The sequence below is a fragment of the Pteropus vampyrus genome, unplaced genomic scaffold, assembly GCF_000151845.1.
Source record: "Pteropus vampyrus isolate Shadow unplaced genomic scaffold, Pvam_2.0 Scaffold126, whole genome shotgun sequence".
NCBI classification, from domain to species: Eukaryota; Metazoa; Chordata; class Mammalia; order Chiroptera; family Pteropodidae; genus Pteropus; species Pteropus vampyrus.
The window spans coordinates 3,411,079-3,427,975 of NW_011888907.1; the positions used below are offsets into that span (position 1 = coordinate 3,411,079).

The following is a 16,897-nucleotide window of genomic DNA, read 5'->3' on the forward strand; positions in this document are numbered from 1 at the left end:
GTATTTACCTAACGTGCCTGGTGCTGCCCTGGGCTCTGAGCCAGGAAGAAAACAGAGTCCCTGCTCCTTGGGGAGTTGACATTCCAGGGAGAAGATAGATGGTAAGCAAGAAAAGGAAATGCTTGACATTTCCTCCAAAAGTTCCTCCTGGAGCTACCCTGTCACTCAACCATTCCACTCCAAGGAATGTGCCCAAGAGAAGTGAAAGCAGGAACTGCAAATACTCTATTTCCAAATAAGATCACATTCTGAGGTTCCAAGTGGATGTGAAATGGGGCATAGGAACACTATTCGACCCACTACAGGTCTTTATCCAACAGAAAGGAAGACATGGTTTCATCGAAGACTTGAACACAAATGGTTATAACAGCCCCAAATGGGAAACATCCTAAGGGTCCACCAATAAGTCAATGGATAAACAAACAGTGACATAGTCACACAATGGAATACTATGCAGCAAGGAAAAAGAACAAACCAACACTACATGCATCTCACAGGTGGATCTTGCCAATACTGAATGAAAAAAGCAGGTATGAAGAGGACAGGCTGTGTGATTCTATTTGCGTGAAGTTCACAGGCAGGCCACACTAATCTGGTGACAGGTTGGGATAAGGGCCACCTAGTGTGGATCATCAGGAAAGGAAGGCATTGACCACAAAGGGGCATGGGGCCTTGGGGTGATGGAAAAGTTCTATATCTTGATTATGAGGCAACAATTTGGGGTTACATCTGTCAAAATTCACTGAGCACTTAAAATACTTGAGTTATTGAATGTAAATTTTGCCATATTAAAGCTGATTTATTTTTTTAAAATAAAATAAAACAGGTAAGGTGGAGCCAAGGTTATATAGATAACCTTAGGGCTACCTCTGAGGGATAACCAACTGGATGGGAGCACTAGGGAGACCCCAGGGGCTGCAGGTGCTCTGTATTTGGGTCATAGGAGTGTAAACATTTATGGTTCTGTAAAGTAAAAATGAGTGCATGTTGCTGTTTGTAAATTACACCCCCCCCAATTAAAAGGAAAGACCCAGAGACTCAGATTAAGTAATTTGCCTAAGACCCCAACAGAAAAATGTCAGAGCCATCCTACGCTAGAGCTCACCACCACCTCCTGGTCTCATGCTACCTCCCTCTATTCAATTAACACACACTTATTACTGACCCGTTATATGCCAGGTACTGGGCTGCAAGCATGCCAGACGAGATCCCCACTCTTATGTTCCAGAATATTCTGGAATGTGTATTCTAATGGGAAAGACAAATCTGAGATACACAAACCAATTAATGACGAAGGCCTTTCCTGATGGCGATAATTGCTATGAAAGCAGTAGGCTGAGAGTAACCAAGTGGGGAGGAACTGTTTTGGCCAGGAGGTTAGGGACAGGCTCTTTGGAGAAGTGATGTCCCAGCTTTAATAAAAGCAGCACACAGAATGTTCTAGAATGTTCCAGGACATTTTAGAACATTGTGGAAGGGCCCAGAATGTTCCAGAACATCTCAGGTGGAAATAATGGGTAGGCCCCAAGCCCCATGCCAGAAAGCCTGAGGAACAGAGATGAAAGACCACAGTGGCTGGGGTGACATGGGCAAGGCTTAGAGCAAAGAGGGAGAGTGTTGACAAAGATGTATTGAGAACAGCCTCCTGGAGCGTGGGACACAGCTGTGACTGAGAGTGCTCGTGTGTTGCATCTGGCAGAGGGAACATTTATTAAACCAATCATCATACAAGCAAAGAAGCAATAACTTAATTGTCAACATGATAAAGGCCTGAGTTGGGAGTAGTGACTTACAGGGGCCAGGCTGAGCTAGGAGGGCAAAGAGGGACATTTAGGCTGAAGAATTGGCCAGTAAGAAAGCAGAGCCTTCCAGACAGAGGAAACAACCTATGTGTGGACTCTGAGGATGGAAAAGTGCCAGGAGCCTCTTAGAGCCTGGCAGGACTGGGAACGAAGTAGGCAGTAGGCAGGCTCACATGACACAGGATCCCTGAAGGCCTCAGCTTCCCTGTTGGGCTCATACCTGGCCCTAAATAGGGACCTCGGCAACCCCCAGCTCGGACCTGTCTTCCACCTTCCGCCACACACAGAAAAGAAAGACATGAGTCTCTATACTTTGTTTCAAGCATTGATGGAGTGTGGCAGGGATATCTTGCTGCCTCCCTCCCTTTCTCAGCAAATTTCCACCCTGGGCCCAGAATTAGGCCTATCACCAAGAAACCAGGAATGCTGGTTGCTGTGGCAACCCTGTGCTACTAGGACATATGGGCACTCCTGCTTGTTACTATGACGCCAGCCACCCACCTACCCTCCACCAGGTCTGCATCGGGTGTGGGAGGAAGGCCAAGAGATGGCCAGTGGAGACAGCTTACCAGATGTTGCACAGAGCTGGGAGGGAAGACAAGAAAACTGAGGCTCAGAGAGCCGTGTCGAGTCAGATCTCCTCCACAAGGTCACCTTTGTTGGCCCCCAACCCTGGAACGAGCCCCATATGGAAGCAAAGGGCCCTTTCTCTCCTGAGACTCCAGAAGAGGCTAGAAGGCCTTTGCTTGGCACTCGGGCCCCTTCCCCAGTGAAGCCTTCAGAAGGGCAGGTGATGTGAGCAGGGATTACTTTTCTCTGAACACATATACACACCCATGCACCTAAGACACCCTTCATTTTCCCCATATTCTATCCATCCCTCAAAGTCCAAGTCAGCTGCCACCTCTTTCAGGCAGCCATCATTCATCACATGCTTGAAAGGGACTTCTCTGCCTTTTCCTCACACCCACAGTGCTCACAGTGCCCACAGTCCTCACCACTTAGTGTTATACATTCCACTTCTGTAAGTCATCTACTCTGGGCCAGCCTGGGTTGGTCACTGGGGCTTTAAAACTTAAAGCACTAGACACACAGCAGCAAACAAACGAAACACTCTACCTTTGGGGTTCATTCTTGAGAGAGGGGAGAGAGACCAAAGAGATAGTGCTCAGTCACAACTTTTCAGTTCCAAGAAGTCCAAAGCAAACTGATATAAGCCAAAAATCAAGAGGCAGTGTGGGCTTCAGACATAGTTTGATCCAGGCCTTCCAGTAATATCATGAACACACAGTCTCTCTCCATCTGTCTGAAAGGCTCTGTGGTGACATAGGGCCCCTGACAGCTCCAAACTCACATTCTCCCAGCTCAGCAACCCCAGTTAAGAGGGCATGTCTCCCTCCCAAGAAATCCCACTGATACCAGAGGAGGCTTGGGTCATGCTGCTCAACTTCCCCTGAGCCACATAAGTTTGGTCAAAGCAAATAAGAGTTATGTTATGAAGGAAGAAGAGAGTGATAAGTGCCAGGTAGATTCCTACCAAGTCCATAATGGCATTCCCAGCAGAAGGAGCGGCTGCCCTAGCAAAGGCCCAGAGGCTGGACCATTGATGTTACTGCAAAAAGCAGTGAGGACAGAGCCCATTTTGTTGTCAGACCAAAAGGTGAGAGGAACATAACAAGAGAGGTGGCTGCCAAGTTGGCTAGTACTAAAAGCCCTTAAAAGGTAAGCAGAGGGAATGAGATGGTTTCGGGGGGTAACAAGAAGTCACGGGGTCATCAGGGGAGGGACATGGTCTGACCCCATGTGGGGAATAGACTTGACAAGGTTAAGCTGCTTCTGGGGTTTGAGAAGGAAACAGGGAAACATCCAAGCAAAAATAATTACCAATCCCCTGCCCCATTCCCTGTTGCCTGTGAGACCCATGGGAGCTGCCTTCATGGAGCTTATGAAATTATACCAATGTTGAAATAAGTAATTACTAATTATTTATTTAATAATTATCAATTACTTAATAATTACTATGGTAAGCACAAGGAGATTGATAGGGAGCTAAGGGAGCTAGCTAAACATGGATATAACAGGGGATGCTAGTCCAGTCTGGGGTGGCTGGGATGTCTTCTGCTGAGGAGGAACACTTTTACTTGAGAACTTGGACAGAGCAGGGCTGCAAGGGTATTCTTGGCAGAGGGAAATGCAAGTGCAAAGGGCCCAGGGTTGGAAGGAACAAGGTAGGCTCAAGGAATCCAGAGAGAGCTTGTGGGGCTGGAGTATACTGAGTGAGAGGCAGAGCCTCTGCAGAAGTGGTCTATGTTAGTAGAGCCAGATTGTGGGAGGGCGTGTTAGTACATGTGGGTGTTTGGGCTCCTCATGGCAGCAGTATACCCAGGCGGGAGGTGACGTTTGGGATTGGATTTGCATGATATTGGCAGCTCCCCAGCTGCTGTATGGAGCTAATGGGTGGCTAGAGAAGTAGGAAGCCCGAAGAGAAGCCAGGAGGTGGGAGTAGTTGCTGAGTGAGAGGAGATGGTAGCTTGGACCTCGGTAGTTACCATGGAGATAAAGAGAAGCATGTGGGCTGGAGGCCAAGGAGACTGGGCCCTACTGATGGGATAAAGTAGAGTGAGGATGGGGAAAAATCAAGAGGCCGCCCAGGTGTCTGGATCCATTGAGATGGGGTGGTAGGGGGCAGGGCAGGGATGCAGAAGAAGGGACCACCAGTGGCCCCTCCCAGCTGGGCTGAGCAGTTCTGGTAGCCATTTCAAATGACAATAGGGATGTTGGCGTAACATTGCTGATGAGCCTAAAACCACTGATTTGTACACTTAAAAACTGGTTAAAATGGCAAATTTTTTATGAGATATATGTTTTACCATCACACACACAAAAAGAGAAAAACTTTAAATGTACATCAACTCAAACTAAAGAAAATGAAAAATACAGTTTTTCAGTCACCTAGACATATTGCAAGGGCTCTATAATACCATGTGGCTGGGCGTGGTGCAGACAGAATGTTTCTGTCATCGCAGAAAGTTCTACTGGGCAAGGCTGGCCTGCCTCCATTTCTCATCTCTGTCCAGGTCTCATTTCCTGGCAACATTCCCAGGGGCAGACCTGAAACCCCAAGCTCAGCCCAGAATGACAACTGGAGGCCTAAGTTGCTTTTATGTTAAATCCTGATGCTCGTGGTATCAAGCAGGATCCTGGCAGCAGCAAGAGCCACTGAGAATGGATGATTCAGGAGCGTTGTATTGAAGGGGCCCTTTGCAAAGGTGTGTGCAGGGTTGGGTAACTGACATGGGTGGTGCGGTATGGAAAACAAGCAACAGTGGGGAGCTGTTACTATGCTCAGGCTGAAGGCTCACTTAGTGGAGCTGTGGCCCTGGTTTGGGGGATGCAGGGCGGGACAGCAGGAGAGAAACATCTGACTTCTCACTCCTCCTTCTTTTCACCTGGTCCTGTCTCCCCGCTTCCCCACCACCCTGGCTGACTCTAGAAGAAGGTAAAGGGCCCAAGTGGCTCAACCTCCAGGGATACAGGGCAAGGTGAATGGTGGAGGGTCCAATAACAGCCCCATTCAGCTACAACTCACCTTCCCCTACCCACTCACCTATTATCACCCACAGGCCTCCATCAGGCCCTAGAAAACCTCTACCCAATTGACCACCACACCCCTCATCCCAAACTCTCCCTAGGAGAAAAGACACACCCCTCAACCAGGAATCTCTGGTTGCCAGCAACAAAAGCAACTCCAGTCAACTGAACTAACTGGCTGGAACTCGGGGTGTCTGCAGAATGAACAGGAAAGATGAAGAGCCATGCCTATGGCCTCCTCAGGGAGGCCTGCTCCTGTCTTGCAGGACTCCTCTCCAATGCAACATACAGGAAAAGAATGCCAAGGCTGGACTCCTTGGACAGGGAAGGGGAGGGGACCCATGGACAGTGTCCTGAGACTGACTCCAAAGGGGCAAAGCACCATCCCCAAAAGCAAGGAAGATGGAAGCCAGGTAGCCAAAAAATTAACAAATGTCCTCTTTAAGATATGACCTGCCCACTTCACAGGAGAGACACAGGGGCCCAGGAAGGGGCACTGACCCGTAGGGACACCCTAGTAATGAGTACGACATGAGCTGGGCAACAGAGGTGCTGACCTTCCAGGTGGCAGCCAGTTCACACCTCTTAAGCCACAAGGAGTTCCCAGGGTTTCCCCCAACTCACCAAGGGCCCGATTGGCAGAGGTCATGGCCATGCTCAGGCCACGCTACTAAGGGTCAATGGAAAGACAAACAGAAGCAGATTTGGTCCAAGACGTCTTTTATATACATGGTTTATTCCTCCCAACCTTCATGCTGCAATTCCAGCCTCAGCTGCCAACCCTCCAAGCATGGAGCTGCCCACTGCCTCTTTCTGCGGGAGGCCTCCTCTTATGGGGTTAGATCTCTGAAGGTGGGGTGGGGAAAAGAGGGGAGCCCTAGCACAAGGCAGCTCCCTTGAAGCCTCAGTCCTCCCAGAGGGAAGGAAGGAGGAAGGCGGCACAGAACTGGGGTTCAAATACTCAAGAAGCTACACAATAGAAGACAAAAAGTAGCACACTCCAAGGAAAGGGGGGGCAGGGAGGAACCAAGGCCAGATCCTGTCCCCCAGATAGGGGCATGGTGATCTCAGGACCCAGAGGGGTAAAAAATGGGACCAGGGAAAGAGAAGGATTTCGGGGGTTCATGAGGCCAAGGTTGGTCCCACCCAGGCCTAGACCCTTGGGTGCAGGGCAATGAGCACAGAGGAGCCCCTGTACTTGGCAGTGCTTGAGAGGAGAGGCCTACAGCTTTGTCAGGTCCAGTTTCAGCTTGTAGGGTGGGGGACTGTCCCCAAAAGCGTGTGACGGAGGAGGGTACAGAGGCCAGTCTGGCTCTACCATGAAGCCTTTGTGTTGCTCCAAGGTCAAGGGCTGTAAGGAAGGAGGAGGGAGGGCAGGTTACTGAGCCCCGACCCTGCCACCCTCTATCCTACCCCTTAGGTCACCCTAACTAAGGAGGGTGTTCTCCCCATTTCATGAGGATGCAAAGAAACTTGCCCAATGTCACACAGCAAGTCAGGGGGCCCTGCCTCCTCGGAGAACAACAGGTAGCCCCATCCAGAACTAGGGAGCAGCTCTCCCCCACCCCTCTTCCAAGCCAACCCACTGGCCCATCACCTGGAATTTCAGGTGCTGGCCAGGCACGGTCACCAGGGTGGAGCAGCTCAGCCACAGCATCACCAGCACAGAGAGGAAGAGGCAGCAGGCCAGGATCCAGCGAGGAAGCCCTGAGCGCCTGCCCAAACAACACAACAGCCTCAGTGGAGTCTGAGAGACCCTCCCCTCCCACCCTACCCCCACCCCCAGGGTCTTGCCACCCACCGGGACATGCAACTGAGGAAGTCGTTGTCTTGCATCTCATCGGACTCCACCTTAGACTTGCTGCTGGTTTTGACTCTAATCTTGGCCTTCTTGACCTTGTCCAGGGGGCCTACAGGGTCTGAGAGACAGGTTCTTCCTCAGTGGCTACTAGGCCTTCCCCAAGAGGCCACAGCAGCCATGGAAAAAAGAAAGGAAGCCAGAACATAGGGCAATGGGCATGGAGTCCTGGAATAGATCAGAACCCTGGGAGATGGACCACAGAACCCTGGGAAATGCACCAAGGAACCTTGGGAGACTGACCATGGAACCCTGGGAGCCAGACAACAGAACTGCAATTGAGACAGAAATCCCAATCCTAGAGCATTCATTTGCTGGCAGGACTCCTTATGGCAATGGAGCCACCCACGGAAAGGACACTAGTCTAAGCTCAGATCTTACCCACGTGCACCTCCAAGGCCTCAGGATGGGATCCCCGCCAAGTCACCTCTACTCGCTGCAAACGGGCCCCCTGGTGCCCCAGGCTCTCTACCACGGGCTGAGTCTGGGCCAGGAACAAGAAAGCAAAGAGAAGCCTTTTAGAAAGGCACCACCTCAGCATAACACTTCTCTGTGCCCCACAAGGGCTACATGCCCAGATGGCGCCTAGATCCACTGGGTGTAGGAAGGGCAATCTCCCATGTGGCTGTGGGCTATGATATCAGGAATATTGTTCTCTGTTATTGTGGGCTCCTCAATTTGTCTTGACCCCAGCCTCCAGTTCCTGAAGAACATGATCTAGGCTAAGCCAATAGAATCACAGGGATTGGCTGAGAGGTAGTTACATGACCCAGCAAGGGACAATCAGAGTAAATCCTAGCTTAGTTAAAACTCCAGAGAAGTTGTAATTTAGAGGCTTAGTCATCCATCCTGCTATCAGGAGTAAAGTGCTTGCCTGCGGGAATAAAGCCACCACAAAGAAAGCAGAATCAAGGAGTAGAGTGAGACATTGAACCCCTGGATTGAGCTGTGCCTGAAGTTCGATTGGCCACCTGTGGACTTTGCATCCCATGAGCCAAGAACAAATGTATCCCACCTTCCTACCCTAACCACCCACCCACCCACCCACCACCACCCTGGTGTGGCCCCTGAAAGATCCCTCACCTGGAACACTACCACCTTCCCATTGTCAGTCTGCAGGTAGTATGTCCAGGTGGAGGAGACAAAGCCCTGGGCTGAGTTGACAAGGTCATTGCAGAGGGTAGAAAACAAATCCAGGAGCGAGAGAGCCCCACTTGGAGCTTCCAGGACCTTTCTCTGTTGAGAGGAAGCCCAAGGCATGGAATGTGAGTAAGGCAGAGCATTGACTGATGGGAGAGGAGCTGAGCTAGTCTACTGTGATCAGAATTCACTAAGTGTTTTGGGGCAAGAAGGCTTCATACTAGGAACACAGACCTCAGTGCTGCATTTGGTTGGCTGTATGCCCTTGGAGAAATGGATTGCCTTCTCTGAGCCCTAGAATGGGACTGATTCTCTACACTCATAGGGTTGCTACAAGATTTCAACTAGGCAATGGCATAGCACAGTGCCTAACATATAGTAGTTGCTATTATTAAAATTTTTGCCATCATCATCATTTCTTTTTTATGGCATCATTTTTCTTTTATTCTGGATAACTCAGAATAGGAAGGACTAATAGTGCTGTTTTTATAGAAAGTGAAAGCCTGGAGGGGATGGAGGAAAATGGAGGAAGGAGGGAAAGAACTCCCTGAGCAATCCCAGCCCATGAGTCTCTGGCTGCGATGAATTATTTTCTGTGCCTCAGTGTCCCCTGATGCAGCATTGCCTAGACTCACTCATGACTATGACAGATGAGTAGTTATTATTTCTCCCTAGGGTGATGGGGCAGGGGGGACAGTGCATGTATACTTGGGAGGTTGCTCTTTCCTGAACCTCGGTTCTGAGCCACTCCAGATGACAGTGGCCACCTGTTCATCACAAGAAAGTGTTTAGACAAGCACCTGGCATGTAGTAGGTGTTCAATAAATTCAGCTCTCGTGGCACTGAAGATGAGTGAGGTAAGGGGTGGTCATAAGTCCTGGTGACACTTGCTTTAGATGTCATTTCTGTACATCCCTGTGTGACCTTGAGTAGTTGCTCTGTGGGCATGACAGAGGGGTGACATTGTCCCTGGTGCCTCTGGACAGCACAAAGAATTTGGGATAGGCCAAGGTGAGGCCTGGACCAGGACAAATGCTTGATAAACAGTGGCTGCTTTCTGTTAGTTATTTACTTCTTGTGAGGTGGCAGGGGTGGGGAGTGGGGGTTACTTCCCATGTCACCTGAGGCTCGATCAAGGACACCCAGTAGGCTCAGAATGGAATAGAGAACCTGGGAAACTCTGGACATGAGTGCAGACTTTAGAGGGAGTAAAGAAGAGGGGATATGAGCCTGGGAACCCAGGTAGTAGAGCTCCCACCTTCTGCTCAGACTCTGGCTCAGGCTCCAGCTCTGGGTTCTGGCTCCAGCAGCCCTCACTGCAAGCCTGCTGCTCCGTCTCCTTCACGTAGGCCTCCACGCAGGCTGCAGGGGCAGGAGGGGATGACTGCAGATAGCCCTTCTCAGGCTACCTCTCCCCACCCTGGCCCGCCTGACCAGCCCTCACCTGCTTCACACTCGGCCTGTGTGGCATTGGGTTTGGAGCTCCTGGCCACAAACCGGCAGATGGAGAAGAGGCGGCAACCTCGCTCACATGCACTGATGAAGACGGCCCTGTCATACTCATTCCTGGACTTAGAGGAGTCCTCCTGCTCAAGCTCCTCCTGGGAGGGGGACATGGGGCTCAGGCCAGGAAGATAAATGGGAGGACATGGGTACTGGAAGCATTCAGGGAAGGAGGTAGAAGATTTGACTCCCCTCCCCCAAATCTAGGGAGTTAGGGATGAAGCTAAGAATATTAGTGGGGGCTCTTAGCTCTGAGGAGGACAGAAGGGAGGGGACTTAAGAAGGGGTATGGAGAACACTGGGTTTTGATGATGGTTAGAAAACTGGGGAAGATGGAGGGAAATGGGCCTCCTAAGCTTCAGGGAGGACAGAGGAGGTTGAGGGGGATCCTCAGGCCTGAGGAAGGAGGTGGGGCTCAGAAGAGGTTTGTCACCCTTCAGGCCTGGGAAAATTGGGATCCAGCTTGGGAGGCGGTGAGAATACAAGTGGGGGTTGGTAGCTCTGGAGTGGGGGTAGGGAGGAGGATGTGGAAGCTGCTTAGGTGGGGGAGGATGAGGAGGGGACTGTCAGGCCTGAGGGAGGTGGGGGTGGGGCGCCCTAGGGTTCTTGCGCAGCAGAATGTAGCCAGAGCCCGCCAGAAGGCATAAAGATCCTTAGTCTTCGCCCCACCCCACGATTGGAGGGACCCCTCCAACCCCTCATTCATTGGAGGTACCCGCATTCCAATACCCTCCCCCACTACCACCACCATCCCCTTCCCCGCAGAAGGAACACTCCCATTCCCATCGGAGGGACCCAGACGCCTGCGCTTGCCGCCATTGAAGGGAACCCAGCCCTTTTCCCACCAGAGGGACCCAACCCCATGGGAGAGACACCCCTCCTAGGAACCTCTGTCTCCGCTCGCAACCGAAGGACCAGCCCCCATCTCAACCCCTCCCCCATCTGGAGACCGCGGCTCTTCGGGCTGGCGCCACATGCGCGTCACCTGCGAGGGCTGCGGTCTAGGGTAGCGGTCGCGGCACCGCAGCTGGCAGCTCTGCGTGTCCCCGAGCTGAGGGGCGAAAGGGTCGCGGGCGGGAGGCGCGGGCGTGGCGGGCGGAGGCTGCAGCAGCAGCAGCAGCATCAGGAGCGGCAGAAGCGCCACCGGAGCCATGGCGGGGCCGGACGCGAGGGGCGCGGGACGCCGGCTCTCGCAAGCGCAGAGGATGCAGCGGCGGCGAGGACCAGGTTGCTGACGTCACTCAAGCGAGGCAGCCTGGGAAGCGGGGGTGGGGATGCGGAGAACGGGCGGGGCAGTAGCGCTGCGGCACTGTCTGGGTGCGGGCAGGTGGATCACGGCCCCCGCCGTCTGTCCTATTTGCCCTGACACCTCCCTCTTATCCACTGGCGAGGGGATCTCAGCCTGAGCTAGAAGCCAAAAGGAAACAAATAGGTTGATGGAATGGGGGTGGGGGGCTATTCGCTAGCGTATCAGGGAGGGCCTTCCAGAGGAGGCTGCGTGTGAGCTGTCCACGCAGGAGGGCAATTAAGGCAGAAGAAACAGCAAAGGCCTTGAGACTGGGAGGTGCTCTTTGGGAGAGGAGGTAGGAAGGCCAGATCCCAGCCAGAGAGTGGAGATAGAGGGCCATGAAGGTCGCAGGGCTGGGTCAGCAAAGGCCTTGGGAAGGTTCCCGAAATCATCTTCTTTGATAGCAAGTCAGAGGGACGGTAACTTGTGTGCGGTTTGCCTCCTTTAGGAAGCTCTCCCAGATGCTCCAAGGCTCCCCCAGCCTTGCCTCACTCTGGTCCAGCCCTAATCCACAGACTTGGGGGATCTGGCCTCTGCTCTCCCACACTGGGGGCCCCTCAGCCCGTGGCTTAGTGAGAGGGGGCATAGAGGTGCAGACAGGAGTGGAGTGCTGCTAAAGTTTCTAATTCTCGCGGGAAACCTTGGGGAAAATGGACACTTCTGGCTTCCATAACTGCTGCACTGCAAGGTGACAGATTGCAGCCCCTTGAATGTCGGGTTAGGATATTACCCTAGCTTCCTCTTCGTCAGGCGTGGGAGTGAGAGCGCCCCTCTTAACCTGGGTCGCCTGCAAAGATGACCCCCTCTCGCTGGCGTGTCCTGCACAGGTGCTACTGAGGCCCTACTGCCGCCCGCCCGTCTTCAGTCTACGTTCCGCCCCTACAGACAGGGCTGCAGCCATGCGGGGTCCGCGAGTCAGAGGGCGCCGCAGGTTCCGGCCAGGGAGGAGAGGACGAGGGAGTGGGTGGCGCACCCCCCTTCTCCCGGCCGGCCGCCGTGCTTTCATCTCCGCGGCCTCCGCCAGCCCTCACATGGCTTAATCAGGCGCGGCTGTGCCTGGCGGACCCCGAACATCTGGATCCCGGCACGCCCCTCCCCCGCCCTGCCCCGCCCCTCCCGGTCTAGGCCGCGGCGACCCTTCCCGGAGGGCCTCCTGCCGTGGTTTGCGCGAATGCGGGGGAACCCCCCGTGTAATGCACCGCGCTCCAAGCCGGTGCCTCGGGAAACAGCCTTCGGTTACGATCAGAACTCTCCCCCATTTTACAAGTAGGAAACCTAGGCCCCAGGACCCCTCGGCAGAGCTAGGATTCAAACCCACACATGTCAGTTCCAGAGCCTCAAGCGCTTAAGTCTTCCAAAATTACCGTCCTGCATTTATCCCAAACAAAACACTTCCTAGGCATTTTCTTGCACCAGTCCTATAAGGAAGTACTGGTAGCATTTTCCAATTTGCGGATGAGGAAACTGAGACAGGGTAGCCAAGGGAGTCGGTCCAGGTGACAAGCGAGCGAAGCAAAGAGGTGGGCAAAGCTGGGGGGGTGGGCGTCGGTCCAGGTGACTAACGAGAGAAGCAAAGAGGCGGCCAAGGCTGGCGGGGGTGGGGTGCCGTCGGGCATAAGAGGCATCGCTTAGAGCGCCAACAGGAAAGACAACCCGAATCCTACGGAGAGGGGAAACTGAGGCAGGAGGGATTAGACCGCTGGCCTAGATCTCTGGAGAGGAGTGAGAGGGTTTGATTGCCTCCCACCTACTCCTCTTTCCGCTCTATAAGGCCGCTGGGGGCGGGAGCGGAAGGAGGACTTGACCCCGGCCCCCCAGGTGAGCCCCCGCGCCCCTCCTGCAGTTCCCCAGGGAGCAGGTCCAGGTGAGGGGCGGGAGGGCCGGCGGGCGGCCAGGGTCGGGTTTCAGGAAATCCTCCGACATTCCTTCGGGGCTTAAGAGGGAAAGTTGACTCGGCGCCGCCCCTCGGCCCCCCCCACTTCCTACCCCCCGGGGCGGCCCGGCCGGGGGCGGCAGGCGGGGGGCCCTGCGGCTGGCCCGGGCGTGAATCAGCAGCGGGCCCGGCGTCCGGGAAGCAGCAGCCGGGGTCAGAGCGGGCATCGGACAAGCGCCCTTTGTCCCTTGCCGCCCTCACCACGACCCCGCTGACCCCCACCCTCAAGCGGAGTACATGCTGGGGAGAAGGCACGGCCCAATGGCGCCGGCGCTTGCAGACAGTGGGAAGGGAGGGGAAAGGGGCACAGCTGTCTTCTTCACAATTGCTGGCGCCTCCTGAACCCCAGACATCGAGGTTCTCCAGGTGCAGAGGAGCAGAGGACCCAGGCCTCCTCCATGGCCCAGAGCACACTGACCCTGACCTGGACCTAGGCAGCTCTGTGCTTCTGGGACCCCACATCCAAGCCTGTAACTCAGGCATCCCATCTCCCCAGGATCAGCCTCCGCAGTGGAAATGATAAAGCCTCACTGTCTTGTGTACACAGGTCTGGAACCTGGTTCTGCCGCTCCGACCCCTAGTCCAAGTCCAGAAGCTCACTGTCACCACTTCCTAAGAATACAGGCCTGGAACAGAGGCAGCTAATCTCATGCTGAACCCTGAGCACCAGGGTCTTGCAAAGGAGAGGCAACTTTGTGCCCTCCTCCTTTCCACTGGCTCTGGGTCCGTATGGGACGCAGAAGGTGTTGTAACCACAGCCTCCTTCTGGTGCTCCTCAGTGCCCTGGAGTGACATAGGGAGTTGGGGCTGGAGGGTCACCGCCAACCTAATCCTTATGGGCAGAGGGTGCAAGATTGAGAAGGAGCCCCTCCCCCAGCCCATGTAAGGCCCTCCCTCCATCTGCCCCCTGAGTACATTCCCAGCCACCTTCAAGGACTTTGGTCAATATTTGCTAGTAGTTCCATCAATGCCTGTTCCTCTTCCTGTGCAAAAACGTGGTGTGACTGGGGAAGAAGGGGTTAAACTACAGGGGCACCAATAGCAAGGAAGGCAGTACCCAGCTATCAAATTCTTTCTTGAAGTCAAAGGTTTAGGTCAAGGTCACCCAGAGGGCAGAGTATGGCTGGACGGGATTGGAAAATCCAAAAGATCCATAGACCTTTCTATAAGTAAGGACCAGAGAGGGGTGGCTACTGGCTTGGATCATGCAGCATGCCAGGGGCATAGGCCTGGCTGGGATCCCAGGCAGCATGATTCCCTGGAACTGAGTCTTCTTGCTGCTTGTAAGGACTGAGAATTCTCTCTTTTCATTTTGCAAATGTTCACTAAGCTCTCCTCCCTTGTTCTTTCTTGGCCCAGCATAGGGTCCATTAATAGCTTTTAGGGTGCTTACAATCTAAAGGAAATAAGTCACTGGAGAAAGATAATGTTTGAAGAGCTGTGTTACAAAGACCATTTAAAAAGGGGAAAGGGATTGCGAGCGACTGGGAAGGGTGGGGGGCCCCTTTGAGAAGGTGACACTTGACCTGTGACCTGATGGAAGAGAAGGTGCTAACTGAAGATTTGAGGGAACTGTAAACCTGCAGAGGAGACAGCAAACATACAAAGACCCTGCCTGGTGTGTTTTGGGAAATGGGAGTGCAGTAGAGTGAAGGGGAGGAAGGGGAAGAGGAGGGTGGAGAAGAGGAGGCGAGAAGTGTGACAGGGAAGAGGAGACCAGCTTCACTTTTAAAAGCTCCCTCTGCCTGCTGTGCAGATGGGGGCAGGAGGGTTATGGGGAAACCTGGGAGGAGCCTGGGCAGCACCCCTGAATGGGGTACGGAGAATCTCAGGATGGGGATGTTTGGGAATCAGAGCCAACAGGATTTGCTGATGAATGGGACGTGGGGGATGCGCAAAGGAGAGAGTTGTCACGCACGCCTCCAGGTCTCTGGCCTGAGCACCTGGGTGGATGGGGGAGCCTTTTCCCAAGACCGAGGGATGACTGGGGGAGGAGCAGACATTGGAGGGGCGGGATATCAAGATTTTGCTCCAGAAGACTTAAGTCCTCCAAGAATGGAATCAAATATTGAAGGGTGGAGGTTGTAGGGGGAGGGGTGGCACATATCCTGCACACAATTCCATCCAAGAACTGCCACCTGCACTTCATCCTCTGGACCACCTGGCAGGACTATGGCCCCATTTTTCACAGGTGACAAACTGAGGACTGGGGACCACCTCTGCTCCAAAAGTAGGTGCCGCCAGTGCTTGGTGCTATCCTAAGTGCTTAGATTGTGGGGCCCTCTGCTGCACTGTATCTTCCCACAGAAATCTTTAAGCTGGCTGGGAGTCCCCCACTGTGCGGAGAGGGAAACTGAGACAGGCCTGACTGGCCCCAGTAAAAGGCAGTGAACCACTAACCAGCTTTACTCCCCGGTAAACCTATCCAGAGTCCAGATGGCGGGGCGCTGAGCCCCCAGGACCCCATCCTCCAACCCTCTTTTCTGACAGTCTGGGGTCTGAGTTGGAGACCCAAGTGTAAGGGCTAGAGGGCAGCCTTGAGCAAACAAGGTGGGGGTTCCCGAGACCCCTCAGACACTTTTACCCCGTTGGCTACTTAGGGACGTGGGTGAAGGGTCCAGGCCTCTAAGGGAACCCCGGGAAGGGAGAGTTAGAGACCTTCCCTCCTTAGGGCGTGTGGCTGGGGGCAGGGCTTCAACCCAAACCGCGCGGGCCAGGCGGAACCCTCATTTCAGGCACCCCTCCACGCAGCCTTGGAGGCCAGAAACCTTTTTATCGTGGGCGCTTGTATCAGCTAGGAACGGAGGGTAGGGGGATGAGGCGTCTGGGCCGGAAGGGGGTCCCGAAACCCAAGCACTGGCCAAAAATAACAAGGAAAAGGATCCGCGCGCAAAAATAGTAAGACAAACTATGCGTCGCTCCCGGCAGCCGGCGTTACCTGGAGTCCGCGGGCGGCGGCCGCCGGAGCTATTACTCACTGCGTGGCGCACCCCACCCGCGGGCCGCTGAGCGGATTTTTCCGTGGGGGGTGTCAAAGAGTCCAGGGCAGCTCCTCACTGCTCTCTTTCAGGGCATCCCTCCTGCCCACCAGCGGGACTCGCTCAGGCCCCCTGTCTCGGTTCCCACGGGGGCCCATTTCCCCCTGTCTGATCACGCGTGAGCTTCCTCCTGAGTCCCCCGGGCCCTGTGAGGAACCTCAGCCTCATCCTGCGCGAGGGGGACAGCTGAGTCAGGGTGAGGGCTGGGGACTCCGTGCTTCCAGTTTTTTCTCCGTCTTCCCTCCAGCAAAGCCTGGGCCCGAGGTTGCGCGCAGAGGACGGAGGAAAGGAGGGATGCAGTGGGAGGGGGACCTCTGGGCCAAAACCCGCTGGACCCGCGCTCCGAGGGCGTGGGGCGGGCAGGGGGCGACTTTCAGGCCCCTGGGGAGGAAGGGGGGCTGGAGGTGGGAGCAGGCGGGGCTCAGGGACCGCTCAGTAGGCAGGGGCGGGGCCAGAGCTGGAGTGGGGGCTGAGACAGGATTGCCGGGGGAGGAAAGAGCCAGGGTTGAGGGCTGCAGGGGACACTAAAGGTGCACAGGACCGAAAGCAGGGTGCAGGGTAGTGGGCAGGAATATGGAAACTGGGTTGGGGGCTCCAGGTCCCAGATTGGGGGTGGGGAGCGTGGAGTTGGCTAGGTTGGAATGGGAGGTCCCAGGCCGGTAGGGGTTGAGTGGGGGGTTCTGGGCCGCGGGACAGGGCGCGCGCGGTGCGCGGCGGGGCGGAGACCGGACGGGTGGGGCGCGC

The 16,897-nt window shown here is 54.5% G+C and overlaps 1 protein-coding gene across 2 annotated transcripts; it reads right to left on the minus strand.

The window, feature by feature from the left end:
* Positions 1–6,096: 6,096 nt before the first annotated feature.
* Positions 6,097–16,818, minus strand: TMEM59L (transmembrane protein 59 like). 2 transcript variants are annotated; one of them, XM_011366767.2, is made up of 9 exons: positions 16,054–16,818; positions 10,880–11,301; positions 9,836–9,992; positions 9,650–9,753; positions 8,335–8,487; positions 7,633–7,735; positions 7,195–7,312; positions 6,991–7,108; positions 6,097–6,744 (listed from the first exon to the last, which is right to left on the minus strand). In XM_011366767.2, the coding sequence occupies exons 2-9, from the start codon at positions 11,045–11,047 to the stop codon at positions 6,616–6,618; spliced, it is 1,050 nt and encodes a 349-aa protein (XP_011365069.1). In that variant the 5' UTR covers positions 11,048–11,301; positions 16,054–16,818; the 3' UTR covers positions 6,097–6,615. The 2 variants fall into 2 exon arrangements, with proteins under 2 accessions (XP_011365069.1, XP_011365068.1); XM_011366766.2 differs by lacking the exon at positions 16,054–16,818 and having other exon boundaries at positions 10,880–12,255.
* Between the last annotated feature and the right edge of the window lie 79 nt (positions 16,819–16,897).